General features: G+C 36.4%; 1 protein-coding gene across 8 annotated transcripts in view; it reads left to right on the top strand.

The window, feature by feature from the left end:
* The first annotated feature begins 510 nt into the window (after positions 1-510).
* The window catches only part of LOC115212073, a 46,516-nt gene continuing 21,812 nt past the window's right edge, over positions 511-25,214 (top strand). Inside the window, exons 1-2 of one of the 8 annotated variants that reach the window (XM_036502956.1) lie at positions 1,303-1,523; positions 7,033-7,067. In XM_036502956.1, coding sequence (XP_036358849.1) covers positions 1,477-1,523; positions 7,033-7,067 — 82 coding nt within the window. In that variant the 5' untranslated portion in view covers positions 1,303-1,476. Of the gene's footprint in view, positions 653-927; positions 1,253-1,302; positions 1,524-7,032; positions 7,068-22,837; positions 22,842-25,214 lie in introns of those variants that run through there. The other 7 variants (XM_036502958.1, XM_036502959.1, XM_036502957.1 and 4 more) reach the window with 7 other exon arrangements.

The raw sequence follows: 25,214 nt of genomic DNA, 5'->3' as shown, positions 1-25,214 counted from the left end.
TCTGTGACACAAGGAGATATTGATAAATTGGGTATAGCTGATCATGTATGGAAAAACGGAGACCACCTCCCCCTGTGGGATGAAGTTAAAATAATAGACAGTGAACACCACTGGAAAATACGAAAACTAAAAGAAGCAGCACACATACTAGAACATAACCTCCCAAGCAGACCTAATGCAGATGTAAATAACATATAGGAACCAGTATTAGGGAAGGATAGGAAAATATTAGATTTATAAGCCCTAAAATTCACTCCACAATTGCACTCCTCGGGCATATGGTGTAGTGGTTAAGAGTTCGATTCCAGGCAGTGACCTGAATATATTAACATCGAAATTTCCCCAGGGCACCTGAAGAAGGCTGGAGAGTATATTAGCCGAAACGTTGTGTCAACAACAAACAAGATGAGGACAAATATCCGTCAAATGCAAATAATGTACATAATTCCTCATCTCTCAAAATATAGAACTGTATTACATAGCCACAGTCAAATGACCGAAATGAATAGAAAAGTACACATATGTATGTATGTATCATCAATAAGGCCTGCTGAGGAAATTTTCTTACGTTTCAAAGTTAAGGTCTGTGTTTTCGAAATAACTGCCGGAAGTGACCTCCAGGGAAGGAAATTTGAATATATCCCATTCGATTGTAAGCATTCAATTATTTTCTTGTCAAAAGGGGAATGCAAATTGGCTTTTTGTTTCATCCGTATCCGAAAGCAAGTTGTTTAAATGGTGTGAAGTGCTAACATTCCTCAACAATTATTTCCGGATCTTTTCATTTTGAAGGAAAGATCCTTTCCTCCTGTTTGTAAAGTCAGTGATAACTATGTATCTCTGCAACCGGAGTCGCTAATCTTATATTTAACACAAACAAGTAACTGTTGTAGGATTGGGGTGGGAACAATGTTGCTTTAATTATTGTTAGTCAACTACTGGGGTTGATTTATTCGACTAACCACCTCCCCACAAACTTTGATGCCTTGTCCCTATAGTCAAAATAATGAAAATGAAGAGTTATATTTTTTCAGTATTTCCAACGAAGATGCTTGTTGCAGTTCTATATAACTTTTATTGATACAGGAAACACCTATACTATTTATCGAAAACATTTATTCAGTGACTGATAAAATAAACAAAAGGACACTCGCTTGTATGGGATAACATGATGTAAATAGTTCAGATTATTTTTAACTTCAGAAAATATTTAGCTGCAAATAAATGTCAGGTTTTCCTTTATAAATAATACGTAAGTTTTTTTTTTTTCCTTAAGAGCATAGGGTTATTTTTATAAGCAATGCATGTGGTCGAATACATTATACATCTTTCTAATTTACACTCTTTACTTCATCTACTAACATAAATCTTGATTGAATAGAATTATAGAAGACCTTGTGCAGCTTCAACAAAAACATGCTAACCCCGATGTAAATTTAATGCAAAATTAAGAGGTATGGAGCTATAAAAACCGAAATGTGTTTGCGTAAACAACATAACAGTTTTGTACAGCTACAAGAGAGGTAGGTTGAAAGAAATTTTTGGTGAAAACTTAGTTCCGTAGAAAGTTAGATTTTAGCCGTAAGATAATGTAGGAATGTGTCGGACGGATGTTTCTAGTCATTCAGCTGGTTTTCTTTTATTTTTTTATTCATGTATTTTTTCTGTTATTGTTGACAGTTATTTCGAGGAGGTGGGAAATACCCATTGCTTTTGCAGGTTCATGTGAATTTATATTTTTGCACACGAATACCCTGTATATGTGTGTGTCATTTATATATTTATCTAACGCACACGATTACAAGCACGCGCACATGCATACACGTATGTTTATATACATACATTGTATATATATATATATATATACACACTGGTTAATAAGCGCACAAACATTGGTGGCAGGGTGTGTAATCGATTTAATTGAACCGATCTATTATCGCTACCGAGTTTATCGATCTCCGGTTAGATGTAAGCAAACGGACCAGAAGATTCTATAAGCTACAGTATGTATGTATGTATGTGTGTGTGTGTGTGTATGTATGTATGTATGTATGTGTGTGTCGATTAACGCTATTATTTATTTATGAATCTGGTAAAATTTTCTTGTTTACAGTCGACATGACAAAGCATGAATATAACTTCCTCTTTTTAGAAAAATACCAGAGACGTGGTATTGTTTCAAATATTACAGCTTGTGTAACAACGAGCACAACTGATGTTCATTGGTTACTAGCGAGAACAGAGTTTGAAACCCGTTTTTGATTTCGAGTTGGAACCACTTCTCTCATCTTAGAGGACCAACAAGAGAGTCTCTGCTGCGTTCGTTCGTTTTGCTAAAAACAGAAGCCAAGCCTCACTCATCTTATACATTTCCCATCCTTGATAAAATATCGTATGTCATACTTTATATTATGAAGCCTTAAAATATTCCTTTCTACTCTAAGCACAAAGCCCGAAATTTTAGGGGAGCGGGTAGTCAATTAGATCGACATCAGTACGCAACTGGTACTTAATATATCGATCCCGAGAGGATGAAAGGCAAAGTCAACCTCGGCGGAATTTGAACTCAGAACGTAAAGGCAGACGAACTACTGCTAAGCATTTCGCCAGGCATGCTTAATGTTTCTGCCAGCTCGCCGCTTTATAAAGTCTTAAAATGTTAAGAATGAAGAAAATCACTTGCCAAATAATCGTTTAACTATTTAAAATAAGTAATATATTAAAAGGTCCTCATAAAAATGAGTTTAGCTCTGTCGAGCAAATGAAATAATGTTGCACACTCACTTATGACGTGACTCCTACTGAAAGATTGCCATGGATGTAATATGCTTATATATAATATATATAAATATATATATATATATATATATATAAGTTAATCCAAACAAGAAAACAAAAAGACAACAACGCGAGGATGTGGAACAAATAAAGTATTATTGGGCGCTCAGGAAAAAAGGGAAGAAGGAGGATGGTGGGCTCAGCTAACCAAAAAGTTAGCTTCACAAACTCTCAACCTAAGCAGGTAAAAAATTAATGGGAGCTAATGCTAAATGGTGACCGCTAACTTTTATCATATGAATTTAGTATCGGTTTGGTTTGTTTTGCTCTAAACCCCCTAAAAACAGACCTAGAGAGCTGAAATTTTCATGTTGTAGCTTAGATATAGAGCTTTCTAAAAAGGTATAGCATGCTAAGATCAGATGATGATCAAGGTGTATGCAAATAATTAAATGAACAAATGAAATTAAACTTTAGTTTTTCAGTCAACATACACTTTATTTACTGTACAAAGAGTATTAAATGAATCAAAAAGGCATAGTATAGCATTATCAAGGTGTGCTACTCTGGCTGGGCCTTCTCCATCACCTTAATGTGATGCTGGTTGCCCTTCATAAATATCAGCTTCTCAAAGTTTCCATCTGACAGAGTGGCTCTCTTGACCTTCAAAATATCTTTGCTTATAGAGAATAGGTGCTCAACTGCAGCACTAGATGGGATGTCAGTGAACAGGTTGATCAAGACCTGCTCCTCCAAAAAAGGCAACTTCAGTCAGTACCTCCTTCAAGACAGACTCCATTCAGGTCTTCACCAAGTTCTACGCCTTAGATTTCAGTGACTTGTAGCTCCTGCTCTCCCAGAACTGAGTGATGTTGCTGAAGAAATCATCTTCCTTATCCTCATTGCTGGTGGTGGTGGTACTGCTTTCCTTATTGGTCTCCATTTGGGCTGTTTCTATGATGGTCTCCATGGCATTTGTTACTCTGCTAACCTGGCTGTTATTATACTGCTCCAGTCAGAACAGGTGAAACTTGGGGTGGAAGGCAGTGGCCAGTTGGCACTCCAGATCTAGGAGAAGCCCAAACCATTTCATGATGCTTGCCAGTATCATGTCTCCCAGAAGACTGCAGTACAGGAGATATTTGAACTTGGCCCCCTTCAGCTTTATAATGGTGTCCACTACAGTTGGCAGAAGGTTCCTGAAATAATCCTAGTCCTTCCCCTGGATTTTTATCCAAGGCCTTGGGCAGGAAGCCGACATCAAAATTAGTGAAGGTCTACTGCTTCAGCTGTGTCATTACCCTGTTCCCTATTCTTCTCCTGGTTGTTGAGGACAACAACAGAGTCATACATACAGTTCTATCTGGTACTGTTGGGGACCACAAACCTCTTCTTTAACGTATCCAGAATGCTGTCTGTGGCCACTGTGCTGGGGCTCTGCAGTTTCCATAGCCACTGTGCTTTGGACATAGCCTTCCTGTAGGTTGACTTGAGCAAAGTGCTGTCAAGAGCCTTGTTGGTATCCACACTGGCTACCAAGTTGAAGGTATAGGTTGTACACTTCATGTGCACTGGCAGGCTTAGGCCCAGGTTTTTGGACTTGTCAGGGATGGCATCAACCGAAATGTACTCAACTTTGTTCACATCCCCAGTCTTGGGATCCACATCCAGGTTCACATCCTTGATGCCTTCTATGTCCAGATCAGCAGCAGCCTCAGGAATGTCTAGCAAGAGTTCAACTTCTGTACCAAATTGCATAAATGTCTTAACAAAGTTTTTATGTCTGTCATGGTCCTGGCCATTTTGTCTTGCAGATGGAACTTGTAGTGAATGTCCACCATAGCCTGGGTGAGAACATCAAAGTGTGATGTCCTCTGAGGTGAGATCAGGCTAGGATGATGTGTTGTGAGCTGACCAACAGTCTGTGGAGGTCGCCACCCAGGGGACATCCTTGAGCAAACTGTAATTAAAAGAAGTTAAATTGTAAAGAGACATAAGTTGTAAAGTTAAAAACTTAAAATTATATATATATTATATATATATATAATAATCAAGGTGGCTAACAACAATTTAAAACCAACAAGGAACTAATTCACTGTCACTAAGAGTGACAAGGATACAGTGAGAACCAGCATTGCTAGAAATAGGAGTCATAAACTTCTTAGCCACAAAAAGACATGGTCTCTTTGTATTGACAGAGGAGAAAGCCCTCTCCACTCTGTGCAAGATGCATTAAATTAGTATGCTAATTTCATATAGGAAATTAATACTCATCAGTAATGCTCAGTCCATCATGGCTGGTAGAGGCCAACTTGCCCTGTCAATATTATGGAGAATGCCATTGGAATCAGTGACTGATTTCACAAAATGGCAATGTGAAAAATTATAGAATAATCAAGGTGGCTAGTAACAATTTAAAACCAACAAGGAAAATAATTCACTGTCACTATATATAAACTGATGCAGAGTATGATAAAGGCCTACTAAAAAAGAAAATAGCCTCTCATCTGCATCTTCATGCAACCGGCAATGGTTTTTGTGAGCACGTGGTTTGTATAATTTTTTGCGGATAGGAAGAAGGCAGGACATTTGATTGCAGTATCTTATAACCATATTTTGTTTATAAAAATCTCAAATTGTAGTTTAACATTTGTTACTAGGCTGTTCTAAATTCATGGAAATATTACTTATAATTCAAAGCCTTGTTATTAAACTTTTGAAAATAGTGACACTACCTTGATAGGTGATGTGTTGGGGGTGATGAATAACTGAGATGAGGGATGGAATGACAGTCAGAATTTGATAAGTTCTGAACTTAGGGTTTGTTTATTCGTTCTTTCATTAAAGACTGCTGTTTTGACTGTGCAGACTTAATCATGAGTGGAATATATATATATATATATATATATATATATTACGGAGATGTACTTGCATAGCATGTGACCTGATCTGAGGTCATGTGCTGGAATGAAAACAATTGCAGCATGGAAGATGTTTATAAGCCATTTAAGAAACACACAAAATCCGTTATTTTCACTTCAACATTTAAATTTAATTTGTCAAAATATTTTCGGCGCTTTGAGACTATGACCTGTTCACTGACAAAATTCCGTGCTACATCTCTTTGCACATGGCTGCGACAACTGGCTACTGGCACTGTTACCAGAAGATTGTCTGTGTTTCTGTTGGGAAGAGCCAGCCTTGATTATCTCCTCAAACTAGATAGCATGCAACATGGAATTTTGTCAGTGAACTGGTCGCGGTCTCAAAGCAACGAAAATATTTTGACAAATTAAATTTAAATGTTGAAGTGAATCTAACAGATTTTGTGTGTTTCTTAAATGGCTTATAAACACCTTCCACTAGTGGAGTCTTCAAATTGAAGTTCAATTTGAAGACTCCACTAGAGTGGACGAAAATGCTAATTATATGATATATGATTTATAAAAACATGTAACATACTAATAAATATCTAAATATAAAGCCATCCAGATTTCTGAGTACCTCATTTCTTCTAATATATAATACCTGTACATCATCCCCAAACCTACCTACCTACCTACCTACCTACCTACATACATACATACATACATACATACATACATACATACAAACATACATACATACATACATACATACATACATACATACATACAAACATACATACATACATACATACATACATACATACATACATACATGTGGAGTCACAATGGCCCAGTGGTTAGGGCAGTGGACTTGCGGTTGTAGGATCACGGTTTCAATTCCCAGACTGATCGTTGTGAGTGTTTATGTGTTTATTGAGCGAAAACACCTAAGGCTCCACGCGGCTCCGGCAGGGGCTGGTGGCGATCCCTGCTGTACTCTTTTGCCACAACTTTCTCTCACTCTTTCTTCTGTTGGCCTGCTCGCTTAGCCAGCGGGGTGATGTCATTTGAAGGCTAAATCAATGCAAAGTGCATTGTGACCAGCGATGTGTAGCAACATCTGATAGCCTGGTCAGTCACGGTGATATATATATATATACCATATATTATAACATTTATTACAGTTAGCTATTATACATTTTATTACATTAATTAAGAAAATAATTATTTAATAAATAATTAAATTAAATTAAGAAAATATGAAATACATTAATCCCTCACCATATCGCAGTTCACCTATCGCGCACTCAGTACATCATAGTTTACCTATTGTGCTCTCAGTACATTGCGGATTTTTCTTGCTAATATATGTAAATTTATATTGCAGACTCCTCATTATATCCAGGTTTCTGCAGTTGATAGGTATTTATATTTTTGGGATTTTAATTATTTCTGTGGGAGATTTTGGAACATAACACTCCTAATAGTTGAGGGATTACTGTACACCATAATAATAATTTAATAATCTTGTATAATTTTAATTCATAAATACTTTGAAAGATACTCCTCCAACTGTTTATGGCTGGCCATAATCACTCTGCCCAGAGTGCTGTGGAGCATCAATGTCTTCCTGGGGTTCAGTGTCTTGATCAGGCTGACCAAGGTGGAGAACTTCACCACATGCAGTGGTAGCATGTTGTCAACAAACAGGTCTACAATCCTTCTGTCTATCATAGACTGGCAGACGCCAGCAGTTTGGGCAAATGCTTCAACAATGCTGGGCTGGTGTGCTTTCTTTGCACATGGCTGCAACAACTGGCTACTGGCACTGCTACCAGAAGATTGCCTGTGTTTCCCTTGGGAAGAGCCAGCCTTGATTATCTCCTCAAACTAGATGGCATGCACTGGGTGTTTCCTCTTGACATGTGACTTCAAGTTGTAGAGGCTTACTGCTTGTCCTTTGTTGGTGGTCTCCTCGGGCTGGTACATGACATACTGGGAGTACAGGATTTTGGCTTTCCTCTTATCCCTTGATGTAAATACAAAGTAATCCTCCATATGTAGCCACAGGTTCTGAGACTCCTGCCTCTCAACCTGAGTGACCTCTGCCTCACCCACAGCTGTTGCAGACAAAAAATAGAACAAGACTGTAACAGACAACAACAAAACATCCAGACAGTTCGATGATACAAAGAAGGACAGGAAAAAAGCAAGGACGGATCATTCGGGGCCCTCTGTCATCATTTGAGTCATAGATCATCCCTGCAGTTTTGGCCAGTTGCACTCAAGACTGCTCCAGTCTGGCTGGCCCCAAGAAAATCTAAGCTAAGAGCATTATTTTCTTTGGAATAATCTTTTACCTCTCTTGTACCTTTCTTCATATCCCTTTCCTTACCTTTCCTTTCTTTCCTGTCCCTCCCTAATTCTTCAATCCCTCTGCCTCCTACCTCACTCCTCTCTTTTCATGTGACTGGTGTTCTGCCAAGCCTGACCTTTCATTCTTGGTTCAACTTCCATCCATGTAGCATCTCTTATATTCCTTCTCGTGTCTTTCATCTCTTGTGTTCCTGCTGTAAGGCTTCACTCCACTCATGCCAACTTAATTTAATTCGTCTTTAGTCAAAAGACACCTGTCGTTATTTTCTTGTTGTTTGTATTTGTAATTGAGTAAAATTTCTCCGTTTTTTCGTATACATTTGCTTGTTTTGTTCCAAAGAACTTAGTGCTCTTAGCTTAGATTTCCTTGGGGCTGGCTGATTGGAGCAGTCTCAAGTGTAACTGGCTGAAACTGCAGGGATGATCTGGAATTCGACTGTTGATAGAAGGCTCTGAATGACCCATCCTTGTTTTTTCATGTCCTTCTTTGTATCATCTAACTGTCTGGATGTTTTGTTGTTGTGTGTTACATTCTTGTTCCATTTTTTTTTGCTTTGTTTACATATATATATATAATTATAAATAATGAAATATACTATGATAAAATTTATTTAATCATTGGAAATTCTTATTTAACGACAATTGTTTTGCAGCTTAATAAATATGTATGGATAATTTATTATATTATATTTTATAATAAGTAATAAATTACTTACATGCCTGCATTGATATATATATATATACATATATACAGTGAGGGCGCGTGGCTTAGTGGTTAGGGCATTCGGCTCATGATCGTAAGGTTGTGAGTTCGATTCCCGGCGACGCGTTGTGTCCTTGAGCAAGACACTTTATTTCACGTTGCTCCAGTCCACTCAGCTGGCAAAAATGAGTTGTACTTGTATTTCAAAGGGTCAGCCTTGTCACTCTCTGTGTCACGCTGATTATCCCCGAGAACTATGTTAAGGGTACACGTGTCTGTGGAATGCTCAGCCATTTGCACGTTAATTTCACGAGCAAGCTGTTCCGTTGATCGTATCAGCTGGGACCCTCGTCGTCGTAACCGGCGGAGTCTTTAATATATATACAATCTTTAAATTAATGTAGATGTTAAGCTAACTCTTCAGGTTAAACATGGATTTCTTTTAATCTGAAGAGCTAGCTTAATATCTACATTAATCTAAAGAATGTATATATATTAATACAGATATATAAGTAATTCATTACTTATTATAAAATATAGAATAAATTAATCTATAAATGTTTATTAAGCCGTAAAACAATTGTCATTAAATAAGAATTTCCAATGGTTAAATAAATTTTATCATAGTATATTTCTTTCATTATTTATAATTTCTTGCACTCTTCATGATTTTCACTTGTGTCATACTATATATTTTATATGTTTTGTAGAATGATACATTGAGGAGCTTTTTTATGAGTACTGCTGGATTAGTTGAATCCATATATTGTGACAAATTTTTGTATGTGTATGTGTGTGTGTGTGTGCACACATGTGTATGTGTGTGTATATGTATGTTTATGGGTATATATATATTTATATATATATGTATATACATGATGGGCTTCTTTCAGTTTCCATCTGCCAAAATCCACTTACACAGGTTAGGTTGACCCAAGGCTATAGTAGGAGACACTTGTGCAATGTGACCCACAGAGGGACTGAACCCAGATGCAATCTTCTTACCATATGACTATGCCTGTACCAGTGCCACACCCACACCTATATATATATATATATACATAAACCGGATTCAAATTTGTTGAATCTATTTGTTAGCTGTAAATCCAGCTGATGACAAATAGTTTCAACCAGTTTTGGTTCCGGCTGACCAAATAAAGTTATCTAGAATTTACTTCCTCTCTCTCTTTCTATTTCTCTCTCTCTCTCTCTCTCTCTCTCTCTATATATATATATATATATATATATATATATTATATATATATATATCTATCTATCTATCAAACTATCTGTGTCTGTTTATATATATACCTTAGGTAAGTGTCTTCTACTGTAAGCTTGGGTTGACCAAAGCTTTGTGAGTGCATTTGGACACAGAAACTGAAAGAAACCTGTCACATATATATGTGTGTGTATATCTATATATGCGTGTCTTTGTGTTATGTTTGTTGTCCCCCACCACCACCTGGGAACTATTGTTGCTGTGTTTGCTTCCCTGTAACTTAGTGGTTCAGCAAAAAAGATCAACAGAATAAGTACTAGGCTTAAAAGTAAGTACTGGGGTTGATTCATTTGACTAAAAATTCAAGGCTGTGCCCTGATGGCCATAGTTTAATGATTGAAACAAGTAAAAGAATAAAATAATACATGCATACATACATGCATGCATACATACATACATGCATACATACATACATATATACATACATGGTGGCTGCCCCCCCCCCCCCCCCCGTTATCGTGTATTGCCATTGCATGAAGCTTAATCAATGTTGTTATCGTGCAATACCTGTGCAAGAAGATTTTTTATTAAAGCGAGGAAAGGCTGTGCACTGAGTCAATCCTACTCACTAAGCAACAGCTGCCATAATCCGAAAAGAAGAACAAGTCAACATCATCGGTAACCACTGAGCCGCAGGTTTTATGTCAGAGTTATCCCAGTTACCTGAGTTACCTTCTCCTAGAAGGATGCCCTAACAAAGGCTAGGAGTCCTTCACTCCCAATGGTTTAACCGCGCAATCAGGTATTCAGTCCGATTATTTCTATGTCCCCGTGCATGATACAGCCTTAAGACATTTATTGGATATCCGTTGACTCTCAAGAGTTCCTCTGCCCTTTGATGGGTTTTGTTTTTCATCCCACAGGGTGTCCAATAAACACCCTCCTCACCAAGGTGGGGTTGTCGGGTTAGTCGCTGACGACCTGACCATGCAACAGGTTGTACTGGGTTACATGTTACCAGTAGCACTCGAAAGTGACCTGACATACATACATACATACATACATAGTGCCCTCCTCCCCTCCCTGCTCACTTCAGTCATTACTCTATCATTATTAATTCTATGAATGACATAACATGTTACCAGCAGCTGCTAGAAATTGTCATTGAGATGCTACCATTGTGGCATGGTGTTGTTGCTAAAACAGTATACAATGCCATCTGAAAAGACTGCTTTTGGATAAATATAAACAACACCTCTACCATTGAATCTATACATAGCAACAAAAGAAATATTAATGGAACATTCCCATCAAACCATTAATTAAATGCAAGCATAACAAGCCTGATATAGTTATTTGGAACTGAAAAAAAAAATCATGTTTTATCATAGAGATTAGCTACTTTGCAGATGTGAACAACTTTCCCAGAATCATAAAGATAGGATATTTTGTGGTTGCATCTTGAAAGTTTAAGGGCCTTATTGTTCCATTTGTATTTTAGGTATTTTTGAGTTATTTACTATTCTTGGATTGAGATGTGACATGATTTAATGGTCACAAATTCAAAAAGGGCAACACTTCATGTTAATATTATCCTCTACAAGTTTACTGAAAATATATCTATGCATAACCTTTTTGTGTTATGCAAAGTGTTCTTCCAGTTTTTTGCTGAGATACATTTGTCCCACACATCTGGATTCATATGGGAAGTCATCATGAAGTGAGTGTCTCTTGAAGATTTTTCCACCAATCTGCAGGATGTTATCAACTTCATGTTTTCATTTAGCTGATGTGTTTATTTTTCTTGCCATTACTTAACTGGTGCAATTTGTGTGATATCATACAGCACTTGAAAGCTGTCTGTACTGATTTTAATTCTCTTCCTCTTTTTATTGAGAAAGTCTGTCAATATCACTGTTGTATGTGTGTGTGTGTTTGTGTGGGTGTATGGATATGTGTGTATGCGCATGTGTGCTTATATGTAAATGTGTATGTGGATGTGTTAGTACTACTAGAGTATTCATTTTGTTTTTTTATTCATATATGGTAAAAATTTTTGGAAAGTATTAATATAATAATGAGCAAAATTCTTTTGTGTTGAGGCTTATATCAGGTTCCCTTAAATTTTTTGTAGCCATAAGGAATTATGTTTAGAAGAAGAAATGTTGAGTCATTTTATTGTTACAGTGTGTAGTTTCATCGAAAAACAATGAATACACATACAGAGAAACAGAATTTGAATTTCAGTATTTTATACACTCACACACCCAACATAAATATATAATAAAGGAGATGATTGAGCAATAGTAGTTCAATCCATGCTACATATGTTTTAGTGGCATGGTATTTTATTCATAATTTGTGCATTGTAGTATACAAAAACAGACAAGCAGCTGTTTGCTAACATAGACAAAATTCCTTGTCAGGCATCCAACTGCCTGACAAAATAGGGTACTACAATATTTTTGGATGTAGACAACATGCAGAAATCTACATTTTTTCCCAATATGCAAATATTCTTGAAACAGCTGTCAGTGAAAATATGCCCAGCTTTTTTCTTCTCTTTCACTTACAAGATTTTTACCAGCGATATATTTCTTCTCCCTACCAAACTAAGAACTTCCCATAGTGGAACTTTTACTAATCTCTTGATATTTATACTCCTTTATGCATTTGCTTTCTATATATGTCGTATAGATTATATCATAATCTGAATAATCTGAGTTGATACCTGTTGTGTACCTTTCTATCCTTTTGTTCTATGTATGTGTGTGCACACACACACACACACGCATATATATATACTCATACCTTGATACTATGGACCTCCTTTTAACGGATTTTGGAAGCAGCAGATAAAATCATGGCATATCAACACCTCTTCACCATCCATGGTTTTAAATTAAAAATGTTGAATTTACTGTATTATAGTGTATATTTACAGTATACATTTATTTTTCACTGTCAGGTTGGATAGTGTGCTTGATTAAAAGCACTACTGTATTTTACTTCAGTCTTTTGTAATGTAATTGTTGATATTAACCACACCTAATGTAAACTAACCTTACTGCTGGTACCTACGGACAATTGGCTTCATCAGACTGATGTTCCCTCCTTTCAGTCCATAGTGCCAAGATATGAGTGTGTGTGTGTATATATATATATATATATATATATATATATATATATTGGATTGAATTGATATATCGGTTCCATTCTAACAAAAACTGTCTGATGAACGGCAACGAGAAACTCAGAGTAACAGATTTTGTTGAATTTTCTGCTACTTTAAATAAAGTATATATATATATATATATATACCCATGCCAGCATGGAAAATAGATTTTAAATCATATTAATGATATATGTAAATATTTACTTATATACATACAAATATGCAGAGAACAACTTCCGCCACATTTCAGGGAGAAAAACTAGAAGTAGTTGATAAGTTCCATTGCCTAGGTGACCAAGTCAGTAGCGGGGGAGGGTGTGCTGAAAGTGTAGCTGCTAGAATAAGAATAGCCTGGGCAAAGTTCAGAGAGCTCTTACCTCTGCTGGTGACAAAGGGCCTCTTGCTCAGAGTAAAAGGTAAACTGTATGACGCATGTGTACGAACAGCCAAGCTACATGGCAGTGAAACATGGGTTGTGACTGCTGAGGACATGCGTAAGCTCACAAGGAATGAAGCCAGTATGATCCGATGGATGTGTAATGTCAGTGTGCATACTTGACAGAGTGAAAGTACCTTGAGAGAAAAGTTGGACCCAAGAAGCATCAGATGTGGTGTGCAAGACAGACGACTGCGCTGGTATGGTCATGTGGCGAGAATGGATGAGGATAGCTGTGTGAAAAAGTGCCACACCCTAGCGGCTGAGGGAACCTGTGGCAATGACTAGTGACCGAGTCTTTTGGAAATATGCTGTGCTTGAGAAGACCCGGCAAGCCAAATGAGACCATAACCTTGTGGCCTATGCCAGGGGTGTAACCAGCCCACTTATGCATACCTTTCCTTCATTGGACACTAAACTCTGCTTGTGAAGACCTGTTGAGGCAAGTGAAATCGAAATAAAATTTAATGACTGGCATCTGTGCTAGTGGAGTGCTAAGAGCACCATCCGAGCATGATCGTTGCCAGAGCGGCTAACTGGCTTCCATGCTGGTGGCATGTAAAAAGCACCATTCGAGCGTTACCAGTGTCGCCTTATTGGCACTTGTACCGGTGGCACGTGAAAAAATCATTCAAGTGAGGTCATTGCCAGTGCTGCTGGACTGGCTCCTGTGCAGGTGGCAATAAAAAACACCATTTGAGCATGGCCATTGCCAGTACCACCTGACTGGCCCACATGCTGATGGCACGTAAATGCAACCACTACACTCTCGGAGTGGTTGGCATTAGGAAGGGCATCCAGCTGTAGAAACTCTGCCAGATCAAGATTGGAGCCTGGTGCAGCCATCTGGTTCGCCAGTCCTCAGTCAAATCGTCCAACCCATGCTAGCATGGAAAGCAGATATTAAACGATGATGAGGATATATACATATAATGTGGCTGTCCTGGAGGAGAGATTTAGAAATAATACTTCTATTTTATTACTAACAGTACATATATATATATATATATACATATATGAATGCATATATAGTATGTTTTATGAATATATATATATAAATACTTATGTATATTTTAATATATATATATATGTGACCACGTGTGTTTCATTGGTGATTTTCTTTCTCCGTCTTCCCTTCCTTGGACCTTTCCTTTTTCTATGTTTCTGACGAAGAGTTCCGCTCAAAACATTAAATCCTCCTTCTTTCTTTCCTTTCCTGAGTGTCCAATAACACTATACTTGTTCCACGTCCACGCGTTGTTGTGTTTTCTCTTCACGTTTGGATTAACTATATATATAAATACATATGTATATTTTAATATATATATATATAAATACCTGCGTTTCCTACCAGCACTTGTGCTGGTGGCATGTAAAGAAACATTCAAGCAAGGTCGTTGCCAGTGCCGCTGGACTAGCTACTGTGCATGTGGCACGTAAAAGCACCCACTACACTCTTGGAGTGGTTGGTGTTAGGAAGGGCATCCAGCTGTAGAAACTCTGCCAGATCAGATTGAAGTCTGGTGCAGACATCTGGTTCGCCAGACCTCAGTCAAATTGTCCAACCCGTGCTAGTATGGAAAGCAGATGTTAAACGATGATGATGATGATGATGATAAATACATATGTATATTTTAATGTACACATATATATAATATATGATATATAGGTGAGGCTATGTGGGTAAGAAGCTTGCTTCCTGTCTATGTGGTCTTGGATTCAGTCCCATTGTGCAGCATCACGGACAAGTGTCTTCTACTATAGCCCTTGGCTGACCAAGCCTTGTAAGTGGATTTGGTAGATGGAAGATGAAAGAAGCCCATCATATGTATGTATGTATGTATGTGTGTATAGGTATTTGTGTGTACATCACACGATGGCTGTAAATGAGCATCATTGTCGTACAAGCAAGATTGTTCATTTCCAGTTTTCTTTGAAAAAAGCCCTGTCTAGTTATGGGAAAATATCACCATACAAGTGAGGGTTGGCAACAGGAAAGACATCCAGCTGCAGTAAATCTGCATCAACAAATTCTATCTGACTCATGCAAGCATGAAAAAGTGGACATTAAATGCTGCTGCTGCCATTGATGTGTGCGTGTGTGTGTGTATACACATACCTATTTGTTATATAACAACAAACAATAAGCTTTGTTAATCAGTTAGAATGGAGTTTTCTTGTATGTGTGTTTGTGTATATAGTTTTTTTTTATGTATGTTTAGAATTGTGGATATGTATCTGCATATAGATTTGTATATGTGTTTGTGTGTGTGTATGTGTATGTGTGTGTGTATGCATGTATTGTTACGTGTCTGATAAATTACCTAACATTTGAAAAACCTTAATGGAAAAATATACTGCTGCTACTACTACTTCTACTACTACTACTACTACTACTACTACTACTACCACTACCACTACTACTACTACTACTACCACTACCACCACTACTACAGCTATTGCTGCTGCTGCTGTGGATACTACTGCTGCTTCTATATTTATTAAAAGAAAGTAGGTTTATTGATGAGCAGTCTCTTCCTATAAAAGCATTGCAAAATCAATCGATAAATCAATGTGATTCAAAAACAAGTGCAAAAAGTAAATTAGGAAAATACAAAAAAAAAAAGAAAAATCATACTAACGACCTAAACGAATAAATAGATGGAAGAGACGACAAATCAATTTTCATGTGCCAACAACAACAACAACAATAATAATAAGGATAATAATAACTTGCCATAAGATCAACAAAATTGTACAATCGCATTGCAATGAAGTGCAGTGTAATACAAACAAGCATTACGTTGGAGTGTCTCTGTCTCTTTCACAAATCTATCTGACTGACTGTCTCTTTATATATATATATATATATATATAGCCCCAACATGCACACGCATACATAAGTCTTACAAGCTTGTTATCTACTATTATGATTAAGTGAGCCTTTAATGAGAGACTTGATAACTGATTCAAGCAAACATATACATACATCATTTATTCATACATACATACATACATACAAACATACAAACACATACATACATACAAACATACAAACACATACATAATTACATGCTTGCATACATGTACTTGCATGTACACATACATAATTAATAATATAAGTGTTTTTAATTATATAAAAATAAATTTTTGGACATTAATTAAACAAAGAACTCAATAGAAATTGAATTGTGACTTTGAAGTTTTGCCAATGCTGGCTCATCAAAGTCAGTTTGGTGAGCCACTTTTGGTGAAAATTTGAAGTTATGTCATCTTTTTTTAATATATTATATATTTGTCTCATTTCCTGTTACTTGACCTCCAAATGTCTGATGAGCTATGTTTGTTGTATGAGTTCATGAAACTTTGAGTTGCAGGGACTCAAGTCAAGCAGTTATTAAATAATAATGTGACTCCTACCAAATGTGTTGAGTGTCACCTTTCATTTATCATATACAAAGGGGTGCTGAAAAGTTCCTGGCCTTGGGTAAAAGAAAATACAGGAGGATCAGTTCATTATGATTTTATTCAACATATTCCCTTCTCAGATTCACACACTTATTGCAGCGGTCCTTCAGTTTTTCTAAGCATTGTAAAAGAACTCAGAAAGTTGGGCCTTTTGTGATACCCTTAAAACTAGGAACTTTTCAGCATCGCCTGCTGGAATGGATTGGATGGTTTGACTGAAACTGGTAAGCTGCACCAGGTTCCAATCTGATTTGACAAGGTTTCTATGGCTAGATGCCCTTCCTAATGCCAACCACTCTGAGAGTGTAGTGGGTATTTTTTACGTGTCACCAGCATGGGTGCCATTGACCTGACACCAATATTGGCCACAACTATGGTCTCACTTAGCTTGACAGGTCTATACAGCATAGTATATTGCCAAAGGTCTCAGTCACCTGTCATTGCCTCTATGAGGCCCAATACTCGAATGGTGCTTTTTATGTGCCAGTCAGACGGTACTGGCATCAGCCATGATTATGATCAGCACAGCATATTGCCCAATGTTTGAAGGATGCTTTTAATGGACCAGTGGCATGACACTGGTATCAGCTACATCTATGATCTCACTTGGCTTGACAGGCCTTCTTAAGCACAGCATATTGCCAAAGATCTCGCTTGCTTGTCATTACCTCCATGAGGCCCAACATTCGGAGGTCGTGCTTCACCAGCTTGTTCCAAGTCTTCCTGGGTCTACCTCTTCCACAGTTTCCCTCCACTGTTAGAGTGTGACACTTCTTCACACAGCTGTCCTTGTCCACATGCATCACATGACCATACCAGCGCAGTCATCTCCCTTTCACACACATGATTCCAGGTTCAGTCCCACTGCATGACACTTTGGGCAAGTGTTTTCTACTCTACTATAGCCTCGGGTCGACCAAAGCCTTGTGAGTGGATTTGGCAGACGGAAACTGAAAGAAACCCATTGTGTGTGTGTGTATATATATATGTATGTATGTATTTGTGTGTCTTTGTTTGTCCCCCACCATCGCTTGACAACTGATGTTGGTGTGTTTACATCCCCCGTAACTTAGCAGTTTACCAAAAGAATCCGATAGAATATGTACTAGGCTTACAAAGAATAAGTTCTGGGGTCGATTTGTTCGACTAAAGGTGGTGCTCCAGCACGGCTGCAGTCAAATGACTGAAACAAATAAAAGAATATATATATATATATATCTATATATATATATATATATAATTTTTAGTAAACAAATCCGAAAGAAGCACACCTTTAGATGTAAAGCAGTATATATTAAAAATAGGGAAGGTCAGTTGATAGAATTACCTTAGGTTTCCTATCCATAAAGGGTTTAGCTTTATGGTGTATCATCAGATCCCAAAACCTGTTGGCCCATTTTTAAGAGGTCATGGGCCAACAGATTTTTGAGATTTGAGGATAAGTCATAAAATTAAACCCTTTATGGACAGGAAACCTAAGGTAATCCCATAAACTGGCATTCCCCATTTTTAATATATATATGTATGTGTGTATATATGTATGTATACAGAATTTAAAAAAGACCTACTAATAGTTTCATGCTGTAGAGATACAATAATTTGGCAGATTTATATGATATGCTATATGTCACCAAGGAAATCTTTCAGGTTCAGTGTATGCCATTAGGTGTATTTGAGAACCAGGATATTGGTCTATGTGATAACATGAGAAAAAATGAGAAGAAAACTGTGAAGAAGATAGATGCAAAAACTGGAATGAGAAGAAAGAGAAGTAAGAAAACTAAGGTATGCATCCTCAATGGATGTAGAAATCATAATTAATCTACAGGTGGATACTCTTCCTGTCATCAACTCTCACCTGCTTCCAAGTAAGGTAATATTTCCCCACAAATGGACATGCTTTCACAGAAGATTGAGAATGGAGAACACCAGTGACATTTATATTGGTGTACCAAAACTTTTAATTGTGTGTCATACAAATGACTTATGGCAAAGCTTTTTGTAATGGGTATTGTTGCGGAAGAATTCTGACCCCCTTCAAGTGGCTAAAAGTGGACTGACACATTGCTACAAAATAAAGAATTGTCAGCAATTGATTGTAAGTAGTTCACTGTGAGCCATTGGCAGAGAGCGTTTAACCTCATGTAGCAGTAATAGTAATGCATTGAGTAAACACTTTCTTACACCCTGCTTCATTAAATTATTTTTCCAACATCAGGATATGAAAGTTGCAACAAGTAGTTCGAAGCTTGTGTTGGATGTTTAGAATTTGGGGGGTGGGGTATGAAATCACAGAAAAAAATCATTTTAACATGGAACAACAACAGCTGCTGCAACAGCAACAACAACAACACCAACAGTTACTGGAATTAATATTGAAGAAGTCTGAAAATATTTCAGGTTCATACTTGCCAGACAGTGTAACAAATTCAATTGAAGATTTCAGCTATAAGCCAGAAAAAGAGATTACCTTCTCTGTATATTTTCAAAGGTATGAAGAAATCTCTAAAGAATGTAAAAATTGGTCTGATGAGTAAAAAGTACAACTACTTTTAAGAAAGTTATCCCCTGCTGAACACAAAAAAAATAGTAATTATATTCTGCCAAACATGAGATTTGTTCTGATAAAACAATTTTTTATTGAAAATTTTCAGTGAAAGAAGTTCCCTGTTCAATACTCACTGGCAGTGTTTAAATTTGTTAAAAAAAGATGAAGATATTGTTACCTATGCTGGAGTTGTTAACATAAAGTGTAAAAAATTCAAATTAAATGAACATGTTCATTATGGGACATGTTCAAATGTCTAATTTTTGTTCAAGGGCTAACTGCAAGCAAAGATGCAGATATACATTCCTGGATATTAACAACATTAGAACAGGATCAAGAATTAACTCTGTAGGCAGTAGCAGAAGAATGCCATAGGATTATAAATCTAAGACATGATGCAGATAAAATTGAAGAAAATGATTGCGTGCGAGTTGACCAGTAACGAATATGAAAAATGTGAAAAGAATGTTGAGACTGAATCCATGTTATGGGTGTGGTGGTCTACATTTTAAAAGTAACTGTTCATTTAAAAATATAAAATGCTTCAAGTGTAGTAAGATAGGTCATTAAAAAACCACACTGTAACCCCCCCCCCCCCAAAAAAAAAAACAGTTCAACAGAAAAAAAATCACGTAAACAGGTTATCGGTGACAAGAAATACAAACAAGCCTCAAAGCAAATTTGTGTATGTAACAATTAATAACACGAACGTAAAGTTACAATTGGATACAGGCAGTGATATCTTGATAATTAACACTAATACATAGGAAAAACCAGGAGACCTAGATTAAAAGAAGCTTCGAAAATTGCATGTGGTATTTCAGGAAAAGAGTTACATTTTAAGGGTTAAATGATAAGTGATATTACATTTTTTGGAAAAACCTAACAAGCCAAAATTTTTGTGTTGAATAATATGACAAATCTATTTGGAGCAGACTGGATGGAATTATTTAACTTATGGGACTTCCTCATAAATCTTTTCTGTAAAAGTGTGACTGTTTTTTCTACTAGTAGAAATAAGTTGTCAGATGAATTAAAATAAAAATTTTAAAAGACTTTTTCTGAGGTTCTGTCTGCTTTTCTGTAAAAATGTGAATGTTTTTTCTACTAGTAGAAATAAGTTGTCAGATGAATTAAAATAAAAATTTTTAAAGACTTTTTCTGAGGTTCTGTCTGATGAATTAGGTCTGTGCTCCAAAACAAAGGTGAAGTTTCAAGTAAAAGAAAATGCCATACTGGTATTTAAACTAAAATGAACTGCATCATTTGCAGCATTAAAACAGATAAACTGAGTTAGAGATTAGAAAAAATTGGAGTTACCCAAAGAGTGGAATATAGTCAATGGGCATCACCAACTGTATATGTTAAGAAAAAGAATAATAAAATCACAGTGTGTGCTGATTTTTGCACTGGTTTAGATGACTGTCTTAAAATGTTTCACTATCTGCTACCTACTCCAGAGGACATATTTGCAAACTTAAACAGTGGCAAGATATTTTCTAAATTGGATCTCTCTGATGCATACCAGCATATTAGAGTAGATGGTGAGTGCTCTAAATACATAGCAATTAATACACATAAGGGACAGTATAAATACAACAGGTTACCATTTGGTTAAAAAGTCACACCAGTGATTGTTAGTGGACTGAATTCACAATTCAATAGCTGGATGATATACTCATTAACATCCAGGGATCAACATGTAGAGCATGTAAAATATGTGTTCGAAAAAAAAATTAGGGATTATGGCTTTACTTTGAGTGAAGAAAGGTGTGAATTTTTCTTATCAAGAATAAAATATTTAGGACAAATCCTTGATAGAAATGAATGTTGACCAGATCTGTCGAGAGCAGACACAATTAAAAGTGTAGTCCATCTGACAAATATAACAACTTTGCAAGAGGCTCTAGCAATTATTTTTGCCATAACAAAAATTGCATAGATTTTTACGCAGTAGAAGTTTTTGACCACAGACTGATCATTGTCTGTTATTATCTATATATGGGTTGAAGAAAGTAATCCCTGCCCATACTGCTAATAAGTTTCAATGTTGGGGTACTTTATTATTAAACTATGATTTTAAGATAAAGTATATACCATCTAAGAAATTAGGACCTGCTGATTGTTTCTCTAGACTGATTTCAAAAAATGCTGAACCATTTGAAAATGTGTTTGTTGCGTTGCGAGCAGAAAATTAAATTAAAAATGTTTTGTGTAATGTCATATGTGAACTGCCAGTCACATTACAAGACAAAATTAAAATAAGAAGACAATCAATTCATTAAAAAAATGAGAGAAATGCTGAAGGCTAAAAGAGATAGAAATATGTGCAACGCAAATTCAAACCTATTCTCAATGTGTGACAGTGCATTGATGTACGCACAAAAGAGTCGTAGTGCCAGCCATACTACAGAGGAGATTACTAAAGGAATTTCACATTGGTCTCCCAAGGCTTTCGAGAATAAAATCGTTAATGAGAAGCTATGTATATTAGGCAGCAATGGACTGTGACATTTAAGAAATAGTGAAAGCATGCAGAGGGTGTGCCTTAGCTGCAAAAGCACCTACCACTAAATGGCAACCATAGCCAAAAACAGATATTCCATGGTCCAGAATCAGAGATTTATTATTGCTTGTTTACACATTTTCGATATCAGTGACTTTTCGTCACTGGAAAAAGATATATATTTGCAAAGGGAACCCACTTTTCATCAGTAATTGGTGATTGTCACACGCTAATGACGGGTCAGTACCCAGAAACTCGAGTCCGTATGTATCATATCAGATTGAAGATGGGAAGGATGGCTTTCCCTTTCAAATACTGATAGGGCACAGAAAGTGTGTTAATAGCCAGCTGGAGGAGGTGTCCTTCTGGGGCTACAAGCTACAGTAGCATCCACCCTTAAGGGTTAGCCACATTTAAGTGGCAAATATACTTCGCGATGTCGTGCAGCTACTGTTTATACCTCACTCAGAGATTTATTATTGCTTATATATATATATATATATATATATATATATGTATGTGTATATATATATATATGTGTATGTAAATATATATATATATATATATTTGCATGTATGTACATATGTATATATATGTATTCATGCCGGTGGCACGTAAAAAGCACCATCCGTTCATGGCCATTGCCAGCGCCGCCCCGACTGGCCTCGTGCCGGTGGCACGTAAAAAGCACCATCCGTTCGTGGCCGTTGCCAGCCTCGCCTGGCCCCTGTGCCAGTGTCACATAAAAAGCACCATTCGATCGTGGCCGTTTGCCAGACTCGTCTGGCACCTGTGCCGGTGGCACGTAAAAAGCACCCACTACACTCATGGAGTGGTTGGCGTTAGGAAGGGCATCCAGCTGTAGAAACATTGCCAGATCAAACTGGGCCTGGTCCAGCCTTCTGGCTTCCCAGACCCCAGTTGAACCGTCCAATCCATGCTAGCATGGAAAGCGGACGCTAAACGCTGATGATATATATATATGTATATATATATGTGTGTATATATATGTATATGTATATATATATATATATGTGTGTGTGTGTGTGTGTGTATATATATATGTATGTATATATGTATATATAAATATATGCATATATATGTATATATGTACATACATACATATATACATATATATATATACACACAAAAAAATATATATATATTTTAATTTAGAGATAGTAGGCTCCTTCATCTCACCATATAAAAAAGAATTTTTATTTTAAATACCTACTGTTTTATAACATGGCTACACATGTTTCATGAGGTACATTCCCCAGTTCCTAAACCACTCCATGTTTTACTGGGACCCTTCTTAAAATGTAACCCCAGTCATCAGGCCCTTATATCACTTTATCATCGTTCAATACTATAAACTATATTTTAATTTTTAAAAAAATTTTTCGTATATTTTTTTAGCATTTTTATTTTTTATTTCTTACTTTATTTTTGTAACTTTTTATTTGAATTTTTATCTGAATTATGGCTTGTACTCTAGGGTCTAGCGAACCTAATTTAAACATACCTATTTTACACATACTTAAGGGTTTAAAAAAAATTAAAATATAGTTTATAGTATTGAACGATGATAAAGTGATATAAGGGATGATGATTGGGGTTACATTTTAAGAAGGGTTCCAGCAAAACACGGAGTGGTTAGGGAACCGGGGAATGTACCTCATGAAACACGTGTAACCAAGTTATAAAACAGTAGGTATTTAAAATAAAAATTCTTTTTTATATGGTGAGATGAAGGGGCCTCCTATCTCTAAATCAAAATGTATATTTCTTCATTGAGAATAATTTGAACCTCTGTTATGCCGGAATTTTTATTCCCTAACAAATAAAATTTATATATATATATATAAATATATAGGTATAATGTATGTATATATATATGTGTGTGTATGTATACTATAATGGAGAAGGCTACTCATTAATTAGGTATGTAACAATTACTAAAAGTACTAAAAGAAAGCAATATTAAAAGCTTGACCATCTGGAAATATTTTTTATAAATTCATGTTATGACAAATTGCTTATAATTTTGATTTCTGAAGTTTATTGAAAATTTTTAACCCCAAATTCTCTCAGATTTAAATGTTCTTTGCATTCTCTGTGTACAATTCTTCATGAATTTAAATATTCATTGCATTCATTGTGGAGTAGATTTTAATGTTTAATAATAAGCACTAATAATTTGTTGCAGGCATCGTTTTCCATTTTTATTTGCAACAGTCTCTCATTCTTGCTTGCCTCTATTTTCATTAATCATAATTTAATAATAGCTATATAACTTTGTAGCAGTTGACTATGGTGCTACTACACCAGTCATTGGGTATGACTCCTTCATGTATCACCTGGTTAACTATGCGGGTGACTAGGCTTATAGCCAACACTGCCAGATATTTTGAACATTACTGCAGTGATTCCTGATGGGCCGGGGGCTTTCCTTGTCTTCATACTCTTAATTGCTTTATCTACCAAATAGCACTGACCTGGATGATTGCCACTTAGTGGACTCCACTATAAGTACCTCAGGTGCTAGGTGGTAACATCAAACTGAGTAATGGATTAAAGCTATCACCCATGTAGGCTATGATAGGATTTGAACTCAGAATCCAAAGAGCCAGAACAAATACCGTGAAGCTTCTGGTCTGGAATTCTTACATTTCTACCAATCCACCACCATAAATGGCTACTATTTTTTTTATCAACCTCAAAAGGATGAAAGGCAAATTTGACCTTGAAGAGATTTGAACTCAGAGCATAGAGATTTGGAACAAATACCATGATGCATTCTATCTGACACACTAATGACTCTGCCAATTTAGTGGCTGCTATGCTTTTGATTGCACTGTGTATCACTTTTTTGTCCATGGGTAGCAACTGTTATTTCCTATTTGCCTAACCCTAGTAAGTATGAAAAATGACTAATATTTCCTTCAAACTTTGCTTTTGTTACATTTATTCAAACCCCAAAGAATCCCTCTCAACACATGGCTATGATGCTCCTCCACTACTCCTGCTCATAATCAGAGATGCACATATTATCAGCCACTAAAGGACATGCTCAAGTGGTTAAGGTCAATTAACTGACAAACAAATCTGTGGTATTGAGCAGAATATTTGATA

This window comes from Octopus sinensis, linkage group LG5, assembly GCF_006345805.1.
Source record: "Octopus sinensis linkage group LG5, ASM634580v1, whole genome shotgun sequence".
Classification (NCBI taxonomy): Eukaryota; Metazoa; Mollusca; class Cephalopoda; order Octopoda; family Octopodidae; genus Octopus; species Octopus sinensis.
This window is presented reverse-complemented; position numbering and strand designations above follow the sequence as displayed.